Source organism: Colletotrichum godetiae, assembly GCF_030913485.1.
Source record: "Colletotrichum godetiae strain CBS 193.32 chromosome Unknown BDP55scaffold_4, whole genome shotgun sequence".
NCBI lineage: Eukaryota > Fungi > Ascomycota > Sordariomycetes > Glomerellales > Glomerellaceae > Colletotrichum > Colletotrichum godetiae.
Genome location: NW_026851252.1, coordinates 259,316 through 285,100, shown reverse-complemented (window position 1 = coordinate 285,100; position 25,785 = coordinate 259,316). Strand labels below are relative to the sequence as shown.

At 53.5% G+C, this 25,785-nt stretch overlaps 9 protein-coding genes across 9 annotated transcripts; 7 read left to right on the top strand and 2 right to left on the bottom strand.

Annotated features, from left to right (window-relative positions):
* Positions 1-571: 571 nt before the first annotated feature.
* On the top strand, positions 572-1,999 carry BDP55DRAFT_690196 (uncharacterized protein; the record flags this gene model as incomplete). The annotated part of the gene is made up of 1 exon (XM_060576834.1): positions 572-1,999. One exon carries the CDS (start codon positions 572-574, stop codon positions 1,997-1,999), a length of 1,428 nt encoding a protein of 475 aa, XP_060434920.1.
* Positions 2,000-3,269: 1,270 nt separating this feature from the next.
* On the bottom strand, positions 3,270-3,956 carry BDP55DRAFT_258399 (uncharacterized protein). Its single transcript, XM_060566316.1, has 3 exons — positions 3,902-3,956; positions 3,721-3,828; positions 3,270-3,655 (listed from the first exon to the last, which is right to left on the bottom strand). Exons 1-3 carry the CDS (start codon positions 3,913-3,915, stop codon positions 3,487-3,489), a joined length of 291 nt encoding a protein of 96 aa, XP_060434919.1. The 5' UTR covers positions 3,916-3,956; the 3' UTR covers positions 3,270-3,486.
* A 512-nt stretch (positions 3,957-4,468) lies between these two features.
* BDP55DRAFT_626906 (CAF1 family ribonuclease) lies at positions 4,469-6,036 on the top strand (the record flags this gene model as incomplete). Its single annotated transcript, XM_060571685.1, has 2 exons — positions 4,469-4,924; positions 4,984-6,036. The coding sequence occupies 2 exons, from the start codon at positions 4,469-4,471 to the stop codon at positions 6,034-6,036; spliced, it is 1,509 nt and encodes a 502-aa protein (XP_060434918.1).
* Positions 6,037-8,125: 2,089 nt separating this feature from the next.
* On the top strand, positions 8,126-10,283 carry BDP55DRAFT_542011 (LMBR1 domain-containing protein; the record flags this gene model as incomplete). The annotated part of the gene is made up of 2 exons (XM_060568275.1): positions 8,126-8,436; positions 8,495-10,283. The coding sequence occupies 2 exons, from the start codon at positions 8,126-8,128 to the stop codon at positions 10,281-10,283; spliced, it is 2,100 nt and encodes a 699-aa protein (XP_060434917.1).
* Positions 10,284-10,838: 555 nt separating this feature from the next.
* On the top strand, positions 10,839-12,074 carry BDP55DRAFT_723846 (coiled-coil domain-containing protein 55; the record flags this gene model as incomplete). The annotated part of the gene is made up of 1 exon (XM_060578807.1): positions 10,839-12,074. The coding sequence occupies one exon, from the start codon at positions 10,839-10,841 to the stop codon at positions 12,072-12,074; it is 1,236 nt and encodes a 411-aa protein (XP_060434916.1).
* Positions 12,063-13,009, bottom strand: BDP55DRAFT_646344 (mitochondrial import inner membrane translocase subunit TIM13). Its single transcript, XM_060573699.1, has 2 exons — positions 12,677-13,009; positions 12,063-12,607 (listed from the first exon to the last, which is right to left on the bottom strand). The coding sequence occupies exons 1-2, from the start codon at positions 12,758-12,760 to the stop codon at positions 12,434-12,436; spliced, it is 258 nt and encodes an 85-aa protein (XP_060434915.1). The 5' UTR covers positions 12,761-13,009; the 3' UTR covers positions 12,063-12,433.
* Positions 13,010-13,495: 486 nt separating this feature from the next.
* BDP55DRAFT_541656 (legume-like lectin family protein) lies at positions 13,496-14,756 on the top strand (the record flags this gene model as incomplete). Its single annotated transcript, XM_060568237.1, has 4 exons — positions 13,496-13,588; positions 13,695-13,718; positions 13,791-13,861; positions 13,973-14,756. 4 exons carry the CDS (start codon positions 13,496-13,498, stop codon positions 14,754-14,756), a joined length of 972 nt encoding a protein of 323 aa, XP_060434914.1.
* Positions 14,757-19,397: 4,641 nt separating this feature from the next.
* BDP55DRAFT_723843 (camp-dependent protein kinase catalytic subunit) lies at positions 19,398-21,137 on the top strand (the record flags this gene model as incomplete). Its single annotated transcript, XM_060578806.1, has 4 exons — positions 19,398-20,300; positions 20,368-20,621; positions 20,682-21,056; positions 21,110-21,137. The coding sequence occupies 4 exons, from the start codon at positions 19,398-19,400 to the stop codon at positions 21,135-21,137; spliced, it is 1,560 nt and encodes a 519-aa protein (XP_060434913.1).
* A 1,374-nt stretch (positions 21,138-22,511) lies between these two features.
* On the top strand, positions 22,512-24,435 carry BDP55DRAFT_542266 (uncharacterized protein; the record flags this gene model as incomplete). Its single annotated transcript, XM_060568298.1, has 7 exons — positions 22,512-22,598; positions 22,703-22,774; positions 22,859-22,920; positions 22,978-23,159; positions 23,225-23,829; positions 23,899-24,088; positions 24,191-24,435. The coding sequence occupies 7 exons, from the start codon at positions 22,512-22,514 to the stop codon at positions 24,433-24,435; spliced, it is 1,443 nt and encodes a 480-aa protein (XP_060434912.1).
* Positions 24,436-25,785: the final 1,350 nt, after the last annotated feature.

Sequence of the window (25,785 nt, the reverse complement as noted above, 5' to 3'; positions counted from 1 at the left end):
CCATCCTGTGCGACCATCCTGTGCAACCTCACTATAGGTACTGCAAGCCTGCAAGGACCGGGCACCCAAGGAGCCGTCTTCATCGATTCCAACAAGAGGTTCATGCGAGTTGTGCTTGACCGTCCGTCGCCTGTCAACTTTCCCTAGTCCGACCGACGCTCTTCATTCTCGCTTACAGGGGGACCTGGCATCTCATCACGCCAAAAGTCTCGCAGTCCCCTTTGTCCCCGCTCGATCCATCCCTACCGAGCGGGCGACCCCCAGCAGCCTCCCACCCTAAAGTTCCAACGCTCTTCCCTCGAAAAAAGGCCGTCTTGACTCTAGGTTGCTCCTAGCTCACGAGATCCGCCACTCCCCTTCCGCTGTTTGTAGCCCGAGTCGATCCATTTACGTTCCTGGTCTGGCTGCTATCCAAGGCCGCGATACCCCCGGCCGTACAGCTAGACTCAAGCTGGGAGACACATATTGCCCGTCCCACACGAAACATTAACTTATCATGCTAAGCCGTCACGCCGCCGCCTCCACACCCGACTCCCCGATGTCTTTCCCACGCCCAACTAAGTCCTCTGGAATGGACAAGACTCAAACTCTACGCCGTGCACATGGGCCTGAGAGCGTTGATCCAGAAGACGATCCTGCTTCCCCGAGCGCTACCCCCGGTGCTGCCTTAAACACCAACCCGCCTGTCCAGCCCGAGCCGTGTCGCATTAGCTCGTCTGGAGCCGATCGAAGCTTTCCTCGACTACACTCTGGTCACCAGAGACAGCAATCAGTTCCAAACTTCCCTTCTTCCAGCAAATCTGTCCCACAAGTCACCTTCTCACCATCCCTTGAGCGAGGGTCTGGCCGCCCCTTGTCGGTCAATATGCCTCTCACGGGAGACAGCAGGAAGCCTTCAGATGCCACTCGAGGAGGCATACTGAGCGGCTGGTTAGGTGGATCACCCAACAATACAGAGGAAGCCAAGACGAACGACGATACGATAGAAGGGACGCCTACAAACAGACTACGCAGAAGACAAACCGGTTCAACGGAGGCGACACCGAAAGGAGTTTCGCCGAGTACATCACGGTTCGCCTTCTTTAGCTCACCCTTCTCCAAGAACACTCCGGCACAAGTCGTCAACCCACAACAGGATGAAGAGTTGTTGTCTATAAACATCCAGGAGGCGCTGTTTCCTCCTACATCCCCGACTCACAGGGACGCCTTCTCGCCTGCAGCCTTCAAGAACCTCGAGGCTACAGCCGTTGGCCTATTAACAAAGTTCCAAACCGCCTATCAAAGACAAAATGCCGCCTTGATAGAAATGCGAGTCGAAAAAGACGCCCAGAACGACGAAAACGATGAGGCGGACACACGGATCCAGCACCTCAAGGTTCAACTAGAAAACATGGCAACCAAGGTCGCCGAGCAGGAACAGTCGATGCAGCAGCTCATGACTGAACTGAACGCGGAGAAGAAGGCCAGGCAAGAGGAGAGGGCAATGCGTGAACGGAACCGCCCGATTTCCGAGGGGTCTTCAATATCCGAAGATCTCGGCGCCGAAGAGGACCAGGTCAGAAGGAAGTGGAGAAAGAGCGCGGGATTCGACACGGACGAAGAGAGCGTTGAAGACGCCAGCGTTTTCTCGAGGTCACGGAGTCCTACCACCGCCGCACCCAGCGTATTCGAGGGCAGCATATCGGAAGCATCAGCAACCCCATCAAAGTCCAATTCGCTCGGTCCCCCGAAAACCTCACGACCGACACCCACGTCGAAACCGTCACCACAGCAGGCGAGCGTTTTCCAGAAACTCATGAGAGGGGTTACAGGTGACGCTGCGAAAGAGGAGGGAGGCGCGGCATCGTGCTCGAACTGCCGAGGGCAGGACCAGCGGGCCGCTTGGGATACGGTCAGTCTGTTGAGAGATGAGAACCGTGGACTAAAGCATCGTGTTGAAGAGCTGGAGACGTGTGTTGATAGTGCGTTGGATGTGGTCAACGGGCTTAGACTTGACTGACTGCGTCGTCATGCGTAACAAACATACCCCCCAAAACCGTGCGAGCTTATTCTCCGCGGCATGACTGGCGTTCTCTGAGCTACCTTTTTTTTCTCAAGTTTGGAGTTTTTGGTACATTGATGGGACAACGCGATACCAATGAGCTGGCATTGTTGAAATCTTTGAGCGGCTATAAGAGCATATACCTCGTCACTGGTAGATGATTTGGTAGAGAATGAATGAAATCTGTCTGGCTACTGCATTACCTCCCTTCATAATGGCATCCACGCAATACGTAGTAACGTTCTGAGATGAGATTGAACCATTGGTGGTAACAGGGTCGTGTTGAGACGGAAAGGAATTGTAAGCACGTAATCTTGGATCGGGAAAGCTGACGTTGAAAAGGAAGAAGCGAAGGAAGCTTGGACGGGGGAGGAAGGGAGGGAGGTGAGAATTATGGGATGATGTGTTGAAACTGGTGTCTGTGCCACGAGGAGGTGTTCTTGGGTGAGCAGAATGGTTGTTCTCGGGAGTTTTTCGACTGTGCTGTGGTTGTTGGGGTTGTTTGGTTTGGTTTATAATCTGGATTAACTGTGTGTTCGCGTTTGTTGCCTTTTGAGTCTGCTATCATTTGGTAGATGACGAGAGGTCGCACAGCTGGACCAAGGGAACGAAGGCAGATGGAGATCACCGGAAGGAAATGATATTATCTGCGTATGAGGGTGATACTTGGATTTTGCGGGAGGTAGGTAGAGTACAATTTGATCTGAGGCGAGGGGGTTGTAATGAGAACTGGCTATTCTTTCAGAATGGAGGTTACAGCTTACTCTGCACCTCTGTACATCAATGGCCTATTCGCATTGTATCAAGAAGCTGATATTTGTGGTTCTAGTCTTCTTTAGTGATCTATGTTTTGATCTCATGCTGCATTTACCCTATAATGTTACTATAGCTCGTGACATGGTTCCTGGCCTCGAGTTAGCCAGACTAGGCTCTCGTTTCTAAGTCTGAAGCTTGCTTAATTGCAGATGACTTGATGGCTGATAAAACATACTTCGAAGCTGCCATTGCTGGACACATCTTGGTGGTAGAACGCTTTTGTGTGCCGATATGTCTTCTCGATCGAAGTAGGAGGAGCAAGTGGCCGATTAGGTAAACGGTAAGGAGAGGGATCTCGCAAAGGCTTTGAGCCCCGTCATTACTCTTTAACTCGGATTTGGGGTGTTGCCGGCCTTTCCCTTTCTCGTGATCTGACAAGTGGCGCCCAGCAGGGTTTGAGGGGTCAATGATGTAGGGAACGCTCTGCAAACACATTCACACACAACCTCTGACACCAGGGCCATGGCACTTCTTACGGCACGTCAAAGGGCCACAGCACCTTGATAGCGGAAAACCAATTTCGTCCTCATCTAAATCCTTCCAGCGAGCCGGTCTGCCGGTTCGAGAGGTACATGTACAGCGGAGTATTCCCCCTCTCCGTCTCCCCACAGCCAATCCGTTCCAGTACTCTAGTGGTGATCCTTTCCGTGGGCGTCGCCGTGGTGGTGGTCGTCGGTCAAGAAGAAGTACTCGTACGCGCAGTAGCCGGCAAAGGCGACGGTCGCGATGCCGAGGCCGGGGAAGGATCCCTTGAACCGGTTGAATCGCGTGAAGGGGCCTTTGTATCTCCAGGACTCTCTGTAGTCTCCATCGTCAGCGGATGTCGCGGCGTCGTCGTATTATCATAGCCAGGTGCCACTCACGCTCTCTCCCAGGGGTCGTATCTGGGCTGGCCAGCCGCCTCCTTGAAGGCTCTCATGTCGAAGCCGGTGACGTTGGGCTTCTGGCCGCGGGCGGCCGCCATCGCTAACCTGGTGTCACATGGTCGTTAGCCGTCTGCTCCCTATTCCACCATATCAATTGAGCTCTTTGCAGCGTAATTACCTCGTTGGTTGCATAATTGCTGTGTGTATGTCGTCTTGCCGTGCAACAATGGACTCTTCGGTGGTGGTCAGTCGAGTTGGGGCGAAGCTGATTGGAGATCTTTGAGATGTTGTCAGCGGAAAGTACCGTGGTACGTACCTGGCTGGTTCTGGTCTCGCACAGACCACTTTCGTCCTCCACGGTCGGTCAACCAGAGCAAGCCTTCAGGCCTCATCCACACATTCTGTCCAAATCCGAGATAACCAGACGTTCTCGCCAGCGCTTTAGCTCCGCACGAACCCAGGACGACGATCAGCATCACTCAACAAGCATCACTCGACGCGACGACTTATCCCACTTCGAAAACCTGGCCCTTCTTGCACACTCGTAACGAGCCAATCCGACCACCGGCGGGGAAGAACAAAGGTGCTTCTGTACTGCCAACCCCCCGTCCCTCACTCGCATCTCCAGACGCAAATGCAGGGCCGTGGACCGTCCACAACCCCTCAGAACCCAACACGACCTTGCCCGACGACGCGGTGAACTTCCGATTTTACTGTACGAACCTCTCAAGAGGCATAGTCTGTTATGCCGCCACAGCTACCTAGGTTCCCTGGCGGGCCCAATACCATATCGCCATACCACCAGCAGTTCCCCTCGCACGCCCAAGGCCACGGCCCGAATCATGGACCCCCTCTAGGAGGAAACCCTTCCTACCTCAACGCGAACGCCGCTCAGATTAGCCCCTTCTCCACGAATGGAAACGTCCTCGGCGGTACTCCCGGCCTGAATGGCGGTTTCCCCCTCGGCGCCGACACCGGGCTCGGAAGCCATGCTGCGCGGATGGGCTTTGCGCACGCAGCCAGCTTGCAGCAACAGCAGCAGCATGGGCAGCCGCAACACAACTTTGGGCTCGATCACGGCGCGGCGCCGGCACGGACGACGCAGAACAAGGGAAGGATAAGGGAGGTGTGGAAGCATAACCTCCACGAGGAGATGGCGGTACTACGGGAGCTTGTCGACAAGTACCCGTACATTGCTATGGTTAGCAGGCTCGCAAGGTATTCGAGATGAAGAACTGGGGCTGACAGGACAAATCACAGGACACGGAATTTCCGGGCGTCGTATCACGGCCAATGGGCTCTTTCAGAGGAAAGAGCGATTACCACTACCAGTGTCTGCGCACCAACGTCGACATGCTGAAGGTCATCCAAATCGGACTGACGCTCTTCAATGAGGATGGCGAGACACCGCCAGCAAGACCAAACTCGCAGCAAGACATCGAGCTGAGTGCTGCTCAACGGAGAGCGGCGTCTCAAGGACCATTCCCTTACGCATGGCAGTTCAACTTCAAGTTCTCTGTCAAGGACGACATGTACAACGAGAAGTCGATCGAGTCATTATCGAGTGCCGGAATCGACTTTGCATCTCTCGAGAGAGACGGCATCGACCCTCACGAATTCGCCTCCCTCCTCATCCCATCCGGTCTCGTATGCTTCGACAACGTGAAGTGGATCTCCTTCCACGGAGGCTACGACTTTGGCTACCTTACCAAGTTGCTAACCTGCAACGACCTCCCCAACGACGAATCGGATTTCGACCAAGTCATGAAGCTGTATTTTCCGTCGGCTTATGACGTGAAGCACCTCATGAAGCACGCCATCCGACTTCACAACTCTGGGCTCCTTACCCCCAGCGATCCTAGCAGCGCCGACATCCTCCAGAAGTTTGAACACAAGTCTGGCCTCGAGAACATTGCCGATTCTCTCAAGATCAAGCGCGTGGGCAATGCGCACCAGGCCGGTTCGGACTCCCTGCTTACGGGCAAGGTCTTTTTCCAGATGCGCGACAAGATTTTCAATGGAGAGATTCCTGAAGAGCACGTGGGCAAGGTCTGGGGCTTGGGCATTCCGGAGCTCCTGGTGCTGGAGAGATTGCCATTCGGTAACAACGGTGGTAACCAAGATTCAGCGCAAAACCAGGGCCCCAATGGCCAGCACAATGGCGGGCCGAGTACGCCCAATACCGGTAGTGTCGGTCTCGCGAGCACGCCTGCCGCGCAAGCACACAACACCAATGGCATCTCCATGGGACCAATGACACCAGGCGGTGGAGGCGGGGTCTTTGGCAACTTTGCCTTTGGAGGCGCCAGATAAGCTTCCACGTGTCTTCGACTCCTGACCGGGGTTTCGTGGGTAAGAAGCCACAGGCTCACATTAGGATCTTCGGTGGCTGGCCATGGTGACTTGCTTCCTGAGGTGGCCCAATGTGACGCCGGCTTTGGTTTTGCATACTTTGTCTATACAACGGTGGGAACTCAGAAGAGAGCTCCTTTGCTCCCCTTCCTATCCTTTCAGTGGAAAAGCTCATAGTCGCTGGGAGTAAAGTTCGTTTTTCACGACAAAAAAGACTTCATTTTCTTAATGTTTTCTCTCTCCGGTCTGTTTATGCGGTGATTGCGTTCTGGAGTTGGGATTCGTTGGTTCCAGCATCCCATCCCGTAAGCTAGGACGGCGGCGGCGGTAACGGGTCGGGTTTGGGCTTATTCATCTGGATGACGGTTGGAGTCTAAGGGACCGGGATGGACGACGATGCAAATGCAACTTGCGCATGTCATCAGTTGGAGGTCGACGGAGTTGCGAGAAGGAGCAGAGAAAAAAAAAAAGGGACTGGTGAGAGAGCGTGTGAGACAGGAGGGGGTTGTCAAAGTAAGAGAGAGTACGAGAGCATGAAATCCTTCCTCCTTACGCATGTATTGTTATTGTGAATATCCTGGATTAGGGAGGCCACCGGGGGAACGACTGGAATTCAAATGCAAAGATTGTTGATTTTTTACAAGGGGTTGAAGGTGATTGTTCGAGCCTATGTGAGTTGGCTGTGACACTGAGGTTCGAACTACTGAGAACTTATTCTAGTCGAGGTGAGTTTTGGCCAGGCGGGTTGAGGATGGGATGGAGACTTGATGGCTATCTCGCAAACCTACGAAAGACGATAGCCCGAAGGGGTGGTAATCAAGCTTCCTTTTGTCGACAACCCACCTTCCTGAAGATATCACCCCATGTTCGAGATGCTGGCTGCTTGCGTTGCTTCCAACAACGTGAGAGTATTGACGTGACTCTTTGGGTACTAGCTTGCTAGCTCAGGAAGTCTCGCCGCACCCTAATGGCGTTGCTTCATTCAGGTGTCTTTTACAAGCTACTCAGAGCAGCCGAATGGTGAGCCTTTACTGCTTTGCGCAGATGGATGTGGAAACAAATGCCGAGCCTTTTGTTATTGCCTCTGGAGAGGTGAAGAAAAGTGGCCGAGATATTTAGGCAAGTCTCAAATATTGCCAAATCAGTATATCTGCCATTCTACGTTTGTCGGTATAGATCATGCTGCTTGGAAAGTGGGATGTCAGACTAGGCGCCGTCTGTAGAGGCAATGCATCCCTAGTTCGACTGTTATCAAGATGCGTTGTCTTGACATGGCGGAGCAACTTGGTTTCAAAGTAACTTGTTCCTGAAAAGCGAGAGCAAGTGTAATACTGAGAGTCTTTGCTGTCCTTGAGATACAACGCCGACCAGCTGCAGGCTTTTGGGAATAGTATAACCCGTGGAGCGGTTTGATCACAGTTCCCGCTGCCAAGATGGAGCACAGGATTACGGATAAGACAAAACCCATGTTCTATTTGCGCATACTATTGAAATGCATGGAATGTAACTCAGGAGAACAGTGGTTTCCAAACCGTCCCTTCCACCTCCCATCTGTCGATAACAGGGAACGGAGCTTGATCTGAAGTACAATCCCGCGCCCAGAACGGCCGCTTCAGGAGAAAAAGCGGATCTGCCGGGAACGAACATTGGGGCCCGGAAGGTCTTCATCAATTAAACTGGAGCGAAGAACACAAGGTGGACACCCGTGAGTGCAGTGCAGATGACGTAAACCCGCTTGTTTGCGGACCTTACAACACCCCGGGTCCGTGCACATGACCTGGTCGTCGTAGATTGTAGTCCGATCCCCTGTGTCAAAACATTCCCGAGAGGGTGCGCATGCGCTTTCTTGGAGAGCCTCCCGGAAGCCTACAGATCTTCCCCCGTCTTCCGGCGCGCATTACGAAGCCTTTCCAATTACGCCCCGCGAACTTCTTCTTTTTTTTCTTCAACACAACGAAATCGATACATCATCTGCGACGACAACTTTCCCAAAGACCGATTCAAGTTTGGAAACGCAGCGCCTCATGGACGCTGTCCCGACAACGACACAATGTTCCACGTCGTGAGCGCCTCGTCGCCGGTGCCATCAGAAATCTTTGCGCTTCTTGCGCTCCTCGTTATTTCCGTCATCGTCCTCCTGATTCTGCGCCATTTCTTACCGCTACGAACGACCCCCGCTTTCTACCTGGTTCCGATCTTCTTCGCATTATGGCTGCCTGCGTGCATGGTACTGCTCGTACCGATCGATTTGGCTTCCAGCGCTAGGACCGACGATGAGGCCACGCGCGGAATCTGGCTCCCTCAGCGATTGCTGCTGGTGTCGTGGAGGATAACATACTGGCTTACTTTTGCCTTGACATGGTGCGTGGCTCGTCGGAGTTGTGTTCCCCTTGGTCATTTTGCTAAACGTTCGTTATAGGTTCATTCTTCCGATCCTTGGCGAATACTCCGACTCCGGCTACCGCGAACCGCAAGATAGTCTCAAGTATTCGCTCCGTCAAAATGCTCAATACCATGCGATGGTGTTTGGAAGTGCTGCTATCGGCCTCACGTACCTTTTCGCCAGATACGGTGTCGGCGCCTTCGAATTCAAAGCCTCTTTTATGGCACTCGCATATTTCTACGGCTTGGTATTTGCGATTTACCTCATGGGACACGGGTTGGTCTCTGTGCCCCGGCGACTGCTTCGGTACGCATCTATTAGCGGGAGACTGCGCAGACAACAGACCCGTGCACCGAAGTTATACGAGAAGATGGAGGATTCGCTGCTGAACCTCGAGGATGTGGAATTGCAAGTATCCGAGCTCGGCCGTCGGAAGACTGGCAGCGCAGTCAAATTCAGCGAGTGGATCGATGAGCTTGTCGAAAGCGCCAACATGCCCGAGTCCCAGCCGCGGACCGTGGTTGGCGACACCCGCGCCCTTCCGACCGTTATTACGGAAAAGTTCATGGCAGACTTGTCTAGGAAACTGATGCGAGCCCGGCACACGCGGTCCCGTTATGTGAACGAGTGGAACGACTTGTTGAAGGATGCCTCTGACACGCAGGCAATTCTCGATTCCGCCGCCTCCAAGAAGCTGACATTTGCCGCCCCTTCGCCCCACGCCGGATTCTGGGACCGATTCACCGTCCACACGCCCTACACCAGATACGTTTACTACTATCATTTCGAGCCCTACGCCTGCATCGCCCTGGGTGTATTTCTGGCAGCCGCTTCAGTTCTTATCATCTGGTCCGAACTGGTCAAGGCCGCGTTCCCTCAGCTGTCCGTCATCCGTCTGACCGTTGTCCATCACTGGGTTGGAGAGAAGGGCCAAGTCGGTTTCGCTGGTCAACTCATCTCGGTTCTTTGGCTACTCTACATGTGTGCGGCCACCTTTATCACCATGACGGAGGTGAAGACTTGGCGCGGGCGTGCGCTCGTGAAGCGCAATACGGCATACGAATCGGCATTCTGGTACTCTGGACAAGTTGCGAAGCTCAGTGTTCCTCTGTCATACAACTTTATGACCTTCCTGTCTGGCGAAATCTATAAGAAGACGCGATTCTATGGCTTCCTCGGAACGCTGGTCAACTTCACACCCCTGGGCCGCTGGTTTGACTACCTTTTCCCTGTTTTTGTCCTGCTCCCAGTGGCGGCCACTCTATTTGGCTTGTATGGGAAGGTCAAGCGCATGTTTGGCTTCGGCGGCGAATTCATCGACGACGACGATGAGAATGGCGATGGACGGGTCTTTGGCACAGGATCATGGAGGGAGGGTCGCGATCTCATTGAGCGCGAACTAGGCGGCAACTCTGCCTTGCGTCGTCGTGAAGAGGCTTTCGCAAGGCTGGAGTCGGGTGGGAGGTCCGCTCCTGTCTTGACTATCCCTGGCGCACGCAACGGCCTCGCATCCTCTCCAGCAAGGTCACCTGTGCGGGCTACCACCAACCGCCAACCGGGTCAACCATCCCGAACCAGGCCGTATCGTGATGAGCCAGAAGAGGACCAGAACTTTTTCGAGTCCCTTGGTCATCGGATGAAGAACACAATGGACACCTTTGAGCCCCCGCAGTGGTTCCAAGACATCAAGAAACCCAAGTGGATGGGTGGCGATGATGACGAGCCAGGGAACGGTAGCGGCAGTGGTGATGGTGGTGGTGTCGAGTCTGACATTCGACGCTGGTTTGGTGGTGGTGGCAGCAGCGAAGGACGAGTCCGGCTGTGATTTCTACTCTGGAAGACAGATGGATGACCTTTTTTCCCTTTGTTGCTTTGAGTATAACCACGTTGCACGAAATTTGGAGTCTCTACCAAGAGCTGGGGAGAACGCATCGTTAGGAGTTTTGGCTTGATGTTCCTGCGCCTGGGGTTTTGGAACGCAGTTGTCACCAAAAGCACCCATTTGGTAGGGGTAAATAGAATGGTTTAACAGCGGTGCGAGACCCAGCACCTGTCCATGAGATAGAACTACGTTCCATAGATTCCCCATACGAATTCATTATAATAGTCAAGTCATGCCATGTGGCCTGCCAGAATCAATCTAGACAAAGTAACACGATTTTTAATCAGGAGGATATGACGACGCCCAAGTTGACTCTCACCATGTTGTGACATCTGAGCTAGGCAATCGGCCCCACTGCGGCTTCGGATGGAGGCCGGGGTGCAGCTACCGGTTGCATTAGTGGAGGTGCCGATGGACCGTGCACGTTCTGGCATGAACTGCGCGACGCATCTTTCGCCTCGGCTTCAACCCTTCAACCACACATCACCATACTACACAATGAGCAAACCAGGCTTGTCATTCGGCCTCAACTTAGGCAAAAAGCCCGGCGCATCGAAGCCGGCCCCCGGAAAACGGAAGCCATTCGGCGCCAAAGCATTCGGCGGCGACGATGACTCCGATAACGATGCGCCCAACTCGGGAACCAAGATCGAGTCGCTGGACGAGCTAGGCGGTTTTGAAGTCAAGTCCTCGTCCGGCAGACAACAAGACAGCGGAGGGAGGACGAGCAAGACCAGGACCAAGAATGCGCTGCCGACACAGCCGCCCACGAGCAGGGCCAAAAAGCAGGAGAGCGCCATGTTCGGCGACCTCTCGGGCTCGCTCACGTCCAAGAAGCACGCCGAGGCGGCGGAGGAGCTCGATCCGAGCGTGTACGACTACGACGGCGTGTACGAATCGTTCAAGCCGCAGAAGAAGACGACCAAGGAGGACGTGGAGAGGAAGCCCAAGTACATGAAGAGCCTGCTCGCTGCGGCTGACGTACGGAAGCGAGATGCGCTGATTGCGGAGGAGAAGAAGATTGCGAGGGAGCGGGAGGCTGAGGGGGAAGAGTATGCGGATAAGGAAAAGTTCGTCACGGAGGCGTATAAGAAGCAGCAGGAGGAGAACCGACGAATCGAGGAAGAGGAGAGGAGACGGGAGGAAGAGGAGGCTAAGAAGAACAAGACGGGTGGCATGAGCGCTTTTTACAAGAATTTGTTGAATAAGGGCGAAGAGAGGCATGCTGAGGTTGTGAAGGCGGCGGAGGACAAGGCCAAGACCGGTCCGACGGTACAGGACGAAGGCGACGATGCGTCAAAGGAGAAGTCCGAGGCCGATGTGGCGCGGGAGATCAACCAAAAAGGCGGTGCCATCGCCGTCAACGAAGACGGGCAAGTGGTGGACAAGCGACAATTGCTCCGGGGCGGTCTCAACGTTGGGGCCAAGAAGGAAGCACAGGTCAGGGAGGAGGCTGCAAGACCAAAGGAGAGCAGGCCGGAGCGCGGCGCCGGCACCGGCTTCGTCGGGTCCGGCGGCAAAGGCGCGATGCGGGAGCGGCAGACGAGGATGCTTGAGGCGCAGCTGGAGGCGGCCCTCAAGCGGTCCCGCGAGGAGGAGGACGCGGAGCGCGAAAAGGTTGAGCGGGTTACGAAGACGAGGAAGACGGATGGGGAGATTTCGAGCGCCAAGCAGCGGTACCTGGCTAGAAAGCGCGAGGCGGAGGAGGCGAAGAAGAAGGGCCTGGCGGAGTAAAGATTTCTACCTCTACAAGATACCCTGAGAACCATGAAACGGCTCTTTTTCTCTATATGCGTCTCTGTCCCTCTTTGCGGCGCAGCAACGTGTCTCAAGCGTAGGCCCCTTTCCATTCGTTATGCTCTTTGATGCGAATCTTGTGTACATTTCGTTGATGTGCGATTCCCTGACGCAGTATGCTGCATCACTCCGCCATCAGGAGGGGTTTCCCCATTTCAGAAAATTCCTCCTTGGCCTGATTCTCTCCATTGGACTTGACAAAGTTCCCCTTTTCGGTATTGTTGTACAGTAATCGTACACGAATGCACACCCTCCTATATCCTCTATTGCGGTATTCTCATTATTTCTGAGCCGATTTACAAGCTGGGGTTGCTGGACTCCTGCTTTATCCGGGCAATATAGGCTTGGTTAACCTGGTTCCATGCCGACATGTACTTCTCCATGCACGAGGTCATGCAGGTCGTCTCGCCGCTGGACAGGGAGCTGCCGGGCTTGGGCACGCACTTCTCGAAGCAGTTCTCTTGGAGTTTCTGATCGTAATTGCACAATTAGTTCCATGGTCTTGCGTAGAGGGCTCCTCGAAAGGCTGGGTGACCTACCTCAATTAGGACGCGGGCGTTGGCCAGGTTTGCCTCCTGGAGGACCTGCTTCATGACGGCATTCTTGACAGTTGTGGACTCCATGATTTCGTATGGTATTCTCAGGTCAATAGTTTTGACTGGATAAGAATTGTTCTTGTGAAATGAAGAAAGCTTGCAGTGAATTGACCAGGAATCGTGACGTTCTTGACTTGCGATTGTTGCGCCGAGATTGACCCCCAGAGGCCCGGCTAGCTTCGCATTGGAGCCGACTCTCGAAGAAAAAAAGTTGGAGTGGCTGGTGCTGCAAGGCTGCTGTGGCGCACACGCAAAAGCCTGAGGCAGGGTTTTGATGTTCTGGCCTTCCTCTGGGAGTGACGCACCTCAGAAGGGGAGCCCGGGGCTCACCCAATAGCGGTCGGAGGTGCGCTGTATACAGCCTGTAGTTGGTGAAGAGGCAGGGTGCCTGGCCTGAAGCACACCTAGGCTCTAGCGTACAGCAGGGGTAGGAGCTCCAAAACGTGCTGACCCCAGGAATCAGGATCCATCAGCCAAAAAAAAGAGGACAGCTAACGGCCTGGGAAGGGGACACACGAGCAAGCCAGCAAAACCCACCCGACCACTACCACCACCACCACAAACCCCCTTCGACACTTTTTGCCGAAACGACGACGACGCCATCTCCGTCGCTGGACATTGCGGCTCTCTACCTATTTTGCACCACCTGGCGGCCCCTTTCCCTCCTTCCCCCTCCCCTTTCTTTGCGACGCGTACCAACCGTCTAGTTCCTTTCTCTCTGGGGTTTCCTCTCTTCGTTTCGAGCTTTAAGCAACCTCAACCATGTGGTTCAAACAGTCCCTTTCGGCCCTGTGGCTGGCCGCAACCGCCCTGGGCACCGCCAAGGCAGACGATGGAGAAGTCAAGAGCATCGCGGTTCGTCTACACCTCTTGTTCATCCCCCCAGCCATGAAATGCTTGTGCGCGCGCACAATGGAAATAGACTGATGAAAGCTGACTTCTCTTGGTGTATGTTGTCTAGCTCCGAACGCACTCTCTGAACCAGGTTCGCGACTCCCGCGCTTTTATGCGCCACCACAGCCCCTGAGTGCACTTTTACTGAGACTATTCGCGATAGCCCTACCTCGATTCCGATATGGCAAGTCGGTGGTACGACTTTGGCGGAGACACAATCATCAGGACGGACTCGTATGTTTTAACACCTACTCTTTTCCTATCGAATCGACCGAGGAGATGTCATATGGCAGGAGAGAAAAGAGGGAAGAACCGTAAAGCTAAAGCATAGGGACACGATTGCAGCTACATCCGATTGACATCCGACCGCCCGTCGCAGACCGGCTGGCTCTTCTCGAGAGTGCCCCTGACGGCAACCAACTGGGAAATTGAGGTCGAGTTCAAGATCCACGGCAAGAACCAGCTCTACGGCGACGGCTTCGCCATGTGGATTACCAAGAACCGCGGCCAGGCGGGTCCTGTCTTTGGCAGTCCCGACAACTTTGACGGCCTCGGCATCTTCTTCGACACGTACAAGAACAACCGCCCCGGCACCGTCTTCCCCTACGTCATGGCCATGTTTGGCGATGGCAAGACCTCTTACGACAAGGACAACGACGGCAAGAACACGGAGCTCGCGGGCTGCTCCGCGCGCGGCATCCGCCACGCCAGCGTGCCCACCAAGGCTAAAGTCACGTACTTCCAGGACAAGCTTCTCAAGCTGGAACTGCAGTACAAGACCGAGGGCGACTGGACTCTCTGCTTCGAGACCAACGAGCCCCCCGCCATCCCCCAGATCGCCTACCTTGGCTTCAGCGCCGAGACGGGCGAGCTCAGCGACAACCACGATATCATCTCGGTGCAGGCCAAGAACCTCTACACGACGCAGACCGGCAAGGGTACCAGTAAGACGACCCCCGGCAGCGGCAAGGGCAAGAAGGGATCTTCCTCGATCAAGAAGGACAGCAGCGGCGGCGGCAGCTGGACGTGGACTTTCTTCAAGGTCTTCCTCTTCTTTGGCGTCCTCGGCGGCGGCTACGTCGGTTACACTGCCTGGAGAGCAAAGAACGACAAGAGACATCGCTTCTAAAGAAGTATTTGATGATGAAGAAGAAGAATGAAGGGGACTAAGCCCCGGAAGATGAATGGGAAATATTTTATTATTTTGGGGGAGAGAATGACAAAAAGGGGGCAAAGCAGCTGTTGATTTGACCGGGAAAGATGACTGACACCGTACATACCAACAACGCAACACAAGGTCATGACTTTTGCATGGGACAAGTCGAAGGCGGTGGGGGAAAGAAAAAAAACCAAGTTTCCATGGTTACTATTTTCCCTCTCTGCCTTTCTCTGTCTCAATCATGATTTTAGTTACGAATAACTCAGTCTGAGATGAATTCAAGTGTATTATATGATGGTTGGCCGATTGATGAGGTGGTTCACATGTGAGGCCGGAGGAATGCGTGACTATTATTCCGATAACCCGAAGAAGACGCCTGGCAATGAGTTGGTAGATCGGTCCGACCGGAATTCTTACCTTGCAGGCCTGGATTGATGGTATGTATGGATAGTTGTCCATTGCCAAAAAACTAAGCTAGATATAATTCGGCAAAAGCTACGGGAGTAATTCAATTGGCCCGGTCGCCGAGGAGCTTAGAGATCATATAAAGTCTAGACGACAAGGTCGGAATTCTACCGAGCTCTAATATGGAGTGCAAGGTGGGGGTGGGGACGCGTTATGATGGCGCCAATATGTAAGACTGCAGTGCCTCATCCGGAGGATTACTTCGGAGATGTAAGTTATGGTAACAAAGTGGGTGGAGGTGGTTGGGGGGATTTGCTGATTTTCAGTTTCTCGAGAGTTGCATCCGAGAATGATTGCTTGAGACCTGCCTCGGAAGCGACTGATATATCGGCTTGAACGGTAGATTTGACCGCACGCTAAGGAATATATGTGACTTAGTATGAGAAGTGGCCAAGAGCAGATTGTGCGTTTGTGTATATGTGTCTAGGAGACGTGGGGACTAAACCGCTCGGAATTTGATACTTGGCATCAGTGAGGCAGTGAGGATGACAGAGTTGGGTGGCGCGTGTTTGATCTGCCTCCAGCATCACGGCCGTTCCCGGCGAAAGCTATCCGTAGTTGGAGAGGTTTCCATTGGAATGGGCATTGACCCAGGATCCGGAAAGGGGAATCAATTAATAGGTCCGGGCTCGGATGGAAAGTTGGAACCGTACGAGAGAGATAATCCCGCTCTACCTTAGCTCATACATATACGAATAAGTTCCTGCCTCCCGCCCCAACGAGGCGTGAACGTTCCTCAATCTTGTTTCATTTGAGGGACAGTGGTGGTAGTGGTGACTAGGGAGACGGGACAAGGAAAGCAAAAAAAGGCGATGGAGAGGCTAATGAGTTCCAGATCCAAGATCCGCCGAGTTCCAGATTCGAATGTTGCGCATGTTGACTTTGGGTGGGATAAGGAGTTATAAACTTCCTGGTTTGGTGGCTTGGGTGGTGGTACCGGTATGTAAGCGGGCAGGCTTTACTTGATGTGGACAAGAGAGAATCTGTGTGTGATTTTGGAATCCTTGGACTGGGGGGTTCGAGTTGGTTAAGGTTTGGAAAAGACAGGTGCCTGGGGAAGGGGGGGTGTTTGAAAGGTTGAGTAACGGTAGCGGCGGGCAGTCGGGTTGTCCAGTGTGTCAGTTCGGCGCGAATCGCGGAATTCGACCTGAGAGGAATGCGAATGTGATTACCTGTGGACGTGGGGGGGTTGTCTATGGGATCGATCGATGTCGAGGAAGGATTGGTAGTTGGTGAGGGAAGATGATGGGAACATAAGGAGTGGAGACGAATTGGAAGCAAATGTCCAGAGTTCATCTGTCGAGACTCGAAGCTCACAGTCTGATAGCAGTTGGGGCAGGAGACTCGAGGTAGGCATGAAAGGTACCCTGCGTCTGGCCCTTTCCACTATTTCAGGTGAGGTCGTCGGCAACGGCACGTCACTGGTCCTTCAATTCGCCTTGAGTGCCTCGAGTGAGGGGTCATCCGCTCTAGCTACATACCTGGCAGCTGCCCTGGCCGGATGGAGGTAAATGGCACCAAAGGCAGGAAGGTAGCTCCAGGGCAAAATATCACCCCGCCTTCCTTTGACATGTACCTTCCTGCGGTACCTAGGGGCCTTAGCTTAGGTAAAGCATGTACGTATATCACCTTGTGAGATACCTAGGTACCTCAGGTACGGGCGCCGGCACTTACACTTCCGCACACATCCAAGGCAGAGATACTGATGAGAGAGAGCGAGACTGGGGAGAGGTATCCGGTGTTGCTGAATACGGAGTAGAGTTACTCGCTTGATTCAAGCTGGAATCCAATCCAATGTCGAGCGTGCTGGCGAGCCCCGGCAGCTTGTCTCCGTTTGCTGCCACTACGACCCCGTCGAGATTCAGGTCGGGTTGCTTGGCCTGCCCCTACCCCACCTCTGCTGGGCTTGTTGTTCGATTGCTGCGGTGCGCCTTGCTCGATCTTGGTGGGGGAGAGGCGAGACTCAGCAGACACACTTTGTACTCAGGTCATTCGCGGCATCAAAATAATAGGTTGGACAGTCGTATAGTCAAGTGTCAGGTAGCGAAGTTTACCTATCATACCTCTTGACCCAGTTGACGCAAGATGTGACAATCCTCGAATATATGGATACAGAGACGGAGAATGAAGCATAGTTCAGACAGACATACCTACTACCATGATGCCCCGCGTTCAACCAAGTCCAAGATCAGCTCTTGTGCATGCACGCTGTCTCCCGCTTGTCTCTCCCAGTGTCTCTCTTCCCTTCCTATTGTAACCCAGCCAGGCCTTTTGCAAAATGTACCTATGGGCTGAACTGGGAACAGGATCGGCCGCACTTTCCAACTTGTTCTCGACCCTCACTGGGCTCATAGAGTGCTGCCCTCGGCTGTCCCATCTCGATACCGATTGGATGGTGCCGTACTCGGCCTACCAATTACGATGCCCTTCCCTGCCTACGCCGTTCCCGTCTAAACGCGGGCGTCAACCAGACTGAACCACTTCCGCCTCCGCCCACCCACGTAGTACGTACTCTCACGCCCACCTTCACGGCTGCAGCCAGAGCAGAAGAAGCTCTACCTTACCTTACCTTCCCACTTATGTATTCGTAGTGAGGTATGTAGCATACTCCCCCTCCAACATCCATACGCAGCAGCTTGCAGTAGCTCTTTGCCCTTCCCAATTAACCCTTTTGCTACTACATCATCATCGACCTCAGCTTCCACTGGCGGCCCTTCTCCTCTCTCTCGTTCTCTCTTTTTCTTCTCTTCCCTTCCTTGCCCTCCTCTTCCTCTTCCTCTACCTACCTTATCCTCTCCCTGTCTTCTCCTCACCCCTCAATCCTAGCTTCTCTCGAGACGCCCGAAAACACCATCACTCAATCGAGCTCCTTGGTGACCCCAATACAACCCAATTGATCACTACGATCCGTCGTTTAATCTTTTGGTTCCATCTGGTCTCCATTTATCGGTGTGCGCAACGACTCAGTCACCACGTACTCCGCCCATCCATTCGCCCAGACGAAGCAAGAGATCCCGCACCTTGCTCACTCATCCAGCGGGCCCTTGTCCCCAAAACCCTCAGACGCGGACGCAGACGCAGCCGCCGCCGCTATCATTCGAGCCCATTCATCAGTCCATCAGTCGCTTCCGACCAGTGAAAAAAGCAACAACGAACGACCAGACCAGCATCTATTAGCTAGTAGCTGGTAGCACCAAGACCAGATCCCACATCAGACCAGGCCGGATACATCCTACATTGCCAGGCCCTGCCTTGCCTTCCACGCCTTTTGAGTCTTGTCACCTTTCCACAAGTTACAATACATCAAGACCCCTGGAAGAGGCAGTGTCCCAGCTTGAATCATCCATCTGTTCGTCTCCCCGCCCTTCCCCCTCCATTCCAGCTGTCTCCAACAATTCCTCAACTCTGCCCTCTTTCATCCCTCCTTTGTTGTTGTGGCTACACACTTCTCTCACAACCTCTGTCATTGGATCTGTGCCGCCTTGTCCCGCCCTTTGACCCTGCACTCTGTTGCTTATTGGTTGAACTTCCCATCTGCGGCGTAAACTTACACACTACTTTTTCTGGTGCAGCGTCCCAAGAGAATAGAAAGCTCCCGATTTTCCCGCTTTTAAGTCGGCCAAATACCAACTGCGATTGCGATTTCGCTGTCAACTAAACCGGAACGGATTTGCTTTGCCTGCGTGCTTACTCCCTGCTCGTAGTACCTGACTTGAAGGACTCTCGGATTTGTACGTCTTTTCCCCTTGAATCGGATGCTGTTAGAGCTTCCCGACCTTCCCTTCCATCCCGGTTTACTTTTCCCCTTGATCAAAAGTATGCGCCAAACCTGGCCCCATTGTTCCTAACGACAATAGACGCGGCTTTCCCAATTGCACTTGAAAGCGTACTTTAGTAAGAGCACGAAAGAAGCACAGCTCTCAGCTTTCCCCGCGCTCCTCTTTCGGCCAATTCACGGCTCACCTCACACCCCAAAAAAGGACACCACCAGCGCAACCGGGCTGTCCCTTGAAGCGACGAATCACTTTGCGACCGTTCCTCCCCCATCATCCAACTGCAAACGTCGTGGGCCCTTGACCTGCGCTTCTACGCCATTTCCTCCTCCTCCCGGGGCACGCAGCCCTTCTTTCCTACCCCGACTTTCATATGCCTACCCTCGGGTTCCTCAAGAAAAAACGGACGAGGGAGGGTAATCAAGACTCTCAAGGCTCCAGTCTACCCACCAGCCCGGTAACGCCTACCTCCTCCAAGCCTTTCGACAGTTCCATCTCGACTACCTTGTCTTCCCTCTCCTCGAACTCCCAGCCGCCTTCCCTGCCCGCACTGAAGCAGCAGGACGATTTGGATTTGACCTCGTCTTCCGACGGGGCCAAACAGCAGCAGATGTATCCTGTCACTGTCCACCCGCCCAACCAGTCGGGCTCTCACCAGCCGCACTACAATCAACAAGGTGGTTCGCAACAGAACCTTCCAAGCATCAACAACCTAATCAATCCGACTCAGCATGACGGTTCGAACAACGGCCATACCTCCGACAATAATTACCTAGCTCAGCCGACCCAACCCTCCCAGCCGCACCCGAGCCCCGGAACCGATCCCGTGCGACTTCAACAGCAGCAAGCTCAGTCGATGCTACACCCGCCCCAGCCACCACAACATCAGCAACAACAACAGCAGCAGCAGCAAAGCCCGCAGCAGCACGGCATGTCGCAACAGGCTGTGGACCAGCAGGTCCGTCAGACCAAGGGGAAATATACATTGACCGACTTCGATATTCTGCGAACATTGGGAACTGGTAGTTTCGGAAGAGTGCACTTGGTGCAGTCCAAGCACAACCAGCGGTTCTATGCCGTCAAGGTGCTGAAGAAGGCGCAGGTCGTCAAGATGAAGCAGGTCGAGCACACCAACGACGAGAGGAAGATGTTGGGCGAGGTCAAACACCCGTTCCTGATCACGCTCTGGGGCACATTCCAGGACTCCAGAAACCTGTACATGGTGATGGACTTTGTTGAAGGTGGTGAGCTGTTTTCGCTGCTGCGGAAATCCGGGGTAAGTGCAATTTTAAGTGATTTCATTCCCACTGGCCCGAGCTAACCTGGCTGGCTTCCTTTTGCAGCGCTTCCCCAACCCTGTCGCGAAATTTTACGCCGCCGAAGTCACGTTAGCGCTCGAGTATATGCACTCGAGAAACATCATCTACAGAGATCTCAAGCCAGAGAACCTGCTGCTCGACCGACATGGACACCTTAAAATAACAGATTTTGGTTTCGCCAAGCGAGTGCCGGACAAGACATGGACGCTTTGTGGTACTCCAGATTATCTGGCTCCCGAGGTAGTCTCGAACAAGGGCTACAACAAATCCGTCGATTGGTGAGGTGGCCTTTTCACAAGAGGTTGCAATCCTTTCACAATTGCTAACCCCGGTCTCAGGTGGTCTCTTGGAATCTTGATATACGAGATGCTTTGCGGGTACACGCCGTTTTGGGACAGCGGGTCACCAATGAAGATCTACGAAAACATCCTCAAGGGCAAGGTGAAATACCCTGCCTATATCAACCCGGATGCGCAGGATCTGTTGGAGAAGCTCATTACAGCGGATCTCACCAAGCGGTTGGGTAACCTATACGCTGGTCCAAACGATGTCAAGAACCACCCGTGGTTCACCGAGGTCACGTGGGACAGGCTGGCTCGCAAGGACATTGATGCGCCGTACACTCCCCCAGTCAAGGCCGGCGCCGGTGATGCCAGCCAGTTTGACAGATACCCCGAGGATCCCGAACGATACGGTTCAGCCGGACATGACGAGTGAGTTCTTCTTGAGATGATGGGACGGGACCTCTACTAACGCTATGCTCTAGATACGGCCATCTTTTTACCGATTTCTAATGTCTCGCCTGAGCAAAAGTTGAGCTGACAGCAAAGGTGTACTCGTGGGCTTAGTCTACGAGCAGTGTTTGAATAGTATATGGTGCCTGGCAGACGCCAGAGTCTCGATAGGGATGTCTGCAGTGCGTTGGGCGCCTGGTCGACGGTTTGGAAAACAAAAAGGTAAGGACAGCAACGAGGGGGGGCATTGGGTTAACGGCTCAAACGGTCCTGGAAAGATGGCAAAGCGCAAGAAGAGCAGACTTGTCACCGTATCACTTGGTTACATCAATACCTAACAACGATTATATTCCAAATGCCTTGGCGGCAGAGCTTCGGGCTTTAAGGTATCGCGGTACCACCCATGGAGGCTGCTGGATGCAATCCTTGGCAAATGAGATGGGCCTACTTTAGACGGAGATGTTCAGGGCGTTGAGGTGGAGATTGGCCAGAACATGTGCAACGGTGCATAAGATTTCTGGTCTTCAAAGGATGACTGTCGTGATGCCTTTCGGGTGAGCAGGAGCTTTGCTGCAGCATCATGCATACATGATCTGCGCATCTGCATTCCCGTTGAATGTGCGTGATGCTGCACTTATCGATGTCAGGTCTAGATGGACGTGTGGATGAGCAGAGCGCCCCGATCTTACGGACATTCTGTGCAGCTCTATGAAATCGCCCACCTCCCCCCACGCTTGGTTGAGCTAAGCGTCCAAACAAGCTCCAATGGGCCCCTTATCCGGGCCTATTAATGCAGAGAGAAACAGCGGTTCGTTCTGGCGGTGACAGAGTGGAGGTGCGGGGATTGTGGCAGGGGCCGCGGGACGAAGTGTCGTCGGGTCGGCTCCATCGCTCAGGGGATCTTAGTGCTAGCCCAGTCCTGATTCTGAATTTTAGAGGGGGGACAAGAGGCTTCAAGCTTTGGTAGGCGATATGAGCAAACCCGCCCGAATCCCCGAAATCCTCCCCTTGCTGACAAGCCTGACATGCGCTGTCAAGCTGTGGCAAGGTGAGCGTATCCAGTGAGCGATTTCACCGGGGGATTGAGGTTGTGGTATCCGTACGGATACTGTTAATTCGACCAATTGCAAGGTGGGTTACTTTGAAGTGCAGATTGTTGCATGGGCCGGACTGGATCTGGCCCCGAAAAGAACCACCGCTCCTACTGCTTTCTCGCTGCAGACATGGTGCAAAGTCACGGGGCTGGGCGCGGCTTATGAAAGGAGCCCGGTCTGGAGCCATGAACTCGACCTACATGAGCCTCCAAACCTCTTTTTTTTTTTTCCTCTTTTCGTCTCCTAGGAGTAGCCTTGCTATTACTTTGCCTTTTCCTCCCTTATCCCGTGGATTAATCGTAACGAAGCTGTGCCCGGGTAACGGCTCAATTGGTTCAAGATGGACGACTACATGTTCCGCGAACATGTCAGCAAGTGCCGCCAAGTCTCGGAAGCAACGCACTATGTCGAGGTTCTCAACTACTCGGTGAGTTTGCTAGTCACGCGCCCAACCAACGATCAGAGAAGAACAGGATGGAGAGCCTCTGGCACGGCTATGTGGTTAATGAGCTAGACTGATACAATTGACAGGATCCTTTCTATAATTCGTGCGAGGAGCACCCTTTGACCATGGATGAGTTTGACAACTTCCTCTATCGCCGGGTAAGGACTGGGACCTTGTAATTATTGCTCACGCTCAGTGAGATTGATGAGAACTGCCATCGACTGATATTGTAACTCTGACAGGGCGCTTTTGAGCCACCGAAGCTAAAAGAGGGTGTCAAATTGCTCAATGGCATTCGGTTGGTGTTCGTAATTCCCCATCTTTCATGCCCAGAGTACAGCTTCGAACTGACCCATCCCAGGCTGCAAAAGAATGCCAAGCACAAGGACACATTTACGCCTCACACCATCTCCTTCACTGCAGATGCATACGAGTCCATGGTCCGGGCTATGCGACTTCCCTTTAGAGCCATCGAGGGCACCAGTGTCGTTGGCCCCTTTTTCTGGTGCGCCTACGACCAGGACGACGAAGATCCCACTCTGCGTTGGTGTTATCCTCTTTCCTTGAATCGAGAAAGAAGCGTCAGCAGAACTAATTCAACTGTCCAGAAATCATTTTTCGCAAGTCCGACGTCCGAAAGAAGGGCAAGACGCGCGGGTGGGAACTCATGCTCTCCCACTGCTTCAGCAACGGCATCACGTCGGGCTACGTCAAGGGCACCCCGAGCTCCGATATCGTCGCCGCCATCCAGCACCTCACCTTTTGCGCCAAGCAGGTCGGCCACCCGATGCTCCTCCCCATCATCATCCTCTCGCACGACCTGTCATCGACGACGGACCAGAAGCAGCGCGACGCGCGCGACTGGCTGCGGAAGCTGGAGCACGCCGTCAGCATGCGCAACGAGATTGAGGACGAGGAAGGGTATGTCAGCCAGGACGGGCACCTTGAGGTCGACGCCATCAGCCGTGATCTCGTCGAGTGTCATAGCCAGGTCCTCTGGAAGCGGCCGCAGGCGTATCAGGCTATTGTCAAGGAGATTGACGCTGGGCTGGTCAAGTTTAAGGAGAAGGTGCCGAAGGAGCACGATACGCCGCTCATTGATAAGCTTCACCGGAGCATGGTGGCGCGATTGCAGTTTTACAGCTTGAAGTTGACGGGCATCGAGAATTATCAAGCGACGACGTTGGAGAGGTTGCACATTCAGCGTAGTGCGGTATGTTATTTTCGACACTCTTTTCCGGTTCACTAGTTGATCGAGGCAAAATATTGACGGTTGAGACAGCTGTATAACTTGCTTTCCCAGCGAGAGTCCAAGATTCAGTTCCAAATGGCTGGTGAGCAGCGGCGACTGGCGCATGCCAGCAAGCGGGATAGCACGGCGATGAAGACTATCTCGCTACTTGGTGCCGTTTTCCTCCCCGGCACGTTTCTCGCGTCTGTCTTTAGCATGACGTTCTTCGACTTTGCCAAAGGTAGGTGGTGCAGTCTTCTTGTCATATTGACACAGCGATCTCGGCATAGGGAGCTAGGTTTTTCTATTCAATAAGGATTTTGTTTGCTAACTTTTAGAGCAGACGCGGACCCTGTTATCTCCAAGGAGCTGTGGGTGTACTTTGCAATCACCGTGCCCCTGACAATCTTCATCGTCGGCGGGTGGATCGTGTTTGACAGGCGGCGCGAGGGCCAGTTCGCTGTCGAAGACGCCGATCTGGAAAGGAACATTGAGCACATGGAGGCGGATATCATGGCCATGATGAGAAAGCGGACGATGAGCAAGGCGAATACATGGACGTCAGTCACGTCGCCCATACGGCCATGATGGGCGATGGGGTTGCAGCAGCCTTGTGAGAATGACTCACCATTGATGAAAAAGGAAACCGAGAGAAAACGATTTAACATTCTGAAGAGGTGGGTATATAGATGGTGGGTGGGATGGTGGATGGATTTTGTGTAAACTATCGCTATCACGCCTTATGACCTGACGACATTTATGAGCGAGTCATATTATATGAAAATTGAAGATATACATATATAACCTTGGTATATGCGGGCTGAGCATTGAGTGACCAGATTATATGTATCCGTACCTTCACACCAGATGAATCTGAAAGATGAGGTGAGCCAGGATGAACGCGAGTGCGAGCATTAGTTTGGCCCACGCGAGCCGGTGCGGCCCGTCCCAGATAATTATGCTCGTAGGGTGTTAGACACGGACACAGGGACACGATGAAAGAACTGGAGATTCCGAGTAATTTCAATTGGTATCGTGGATACAAACAAACTATGACTAGTTACCACTATATTGATTTTATGAGCAGCAATTTAATAGAGATGGCGATTGAAGCTGGAGGATACAGGGATAATGTTGCAGACGAAAAGACCCGGCACTAACAAAATGAGGGGTTCGATTTTTGGCGGGGTTGACACTATCGATAAGAAGGGTCCCAGGGGTTGGGTTCGTTGCGGTCAGGTTCTGAGCTTGGGTTCTTGCCTCTGTTTCTTTACCGCTAGAAAGAACCCTGTGACGACATCCCACATCTTCCATGGGATGGGGTGAAAGGGGGGACTGTCACTGGACGCCTCAGCTCACCACTTCCCAGTCCTTTCCCCGCTACCTCACAAGCTGCTACGATTCGATGCCCAGTTCGAAGAGCTCCAGCGAGCTTTATACCGGTCCCCTGGATGGAGAGAGAGAGGGAGAAAAAGGAGAGCCACTCAGCTCCAGCCTCTGACCGTATCCCACCCTTGCCAAGCTGAAACGTAACTGGATTTTCTATTTTTTGCCCAAGCGGCGTAGCGGGTCAAAAACAAGATTGTTCCTCCTCTCATGGCGTTTGATCCCAGGTCCCTACTCCGTACCCATGGGCCATCACCACGACTGGACCTCTTTTTTGCTGGGGAAGGGAGCTTGGGGCGCGGGTTGACGTACTGCCCACATATTCACAGTAGGACGTTCGGGACAGCGAGCCGAGTAGGTAGGTAGAGTAGCTTGGCTTTTTGGATTGACTTACGTAGCTCCTGTAGCTTCTCAACTTGGAAACCTTCTTTACCTTTTTTTTTTCCCCTGCAGTATCACAAGCTCGCGCTACCTATGCCTAGTGGCTGATTGATACCGGGACACGAGACGCGGATTGTATCTCGTGGTTCAGCTTGCATCAGCCATCGTCTC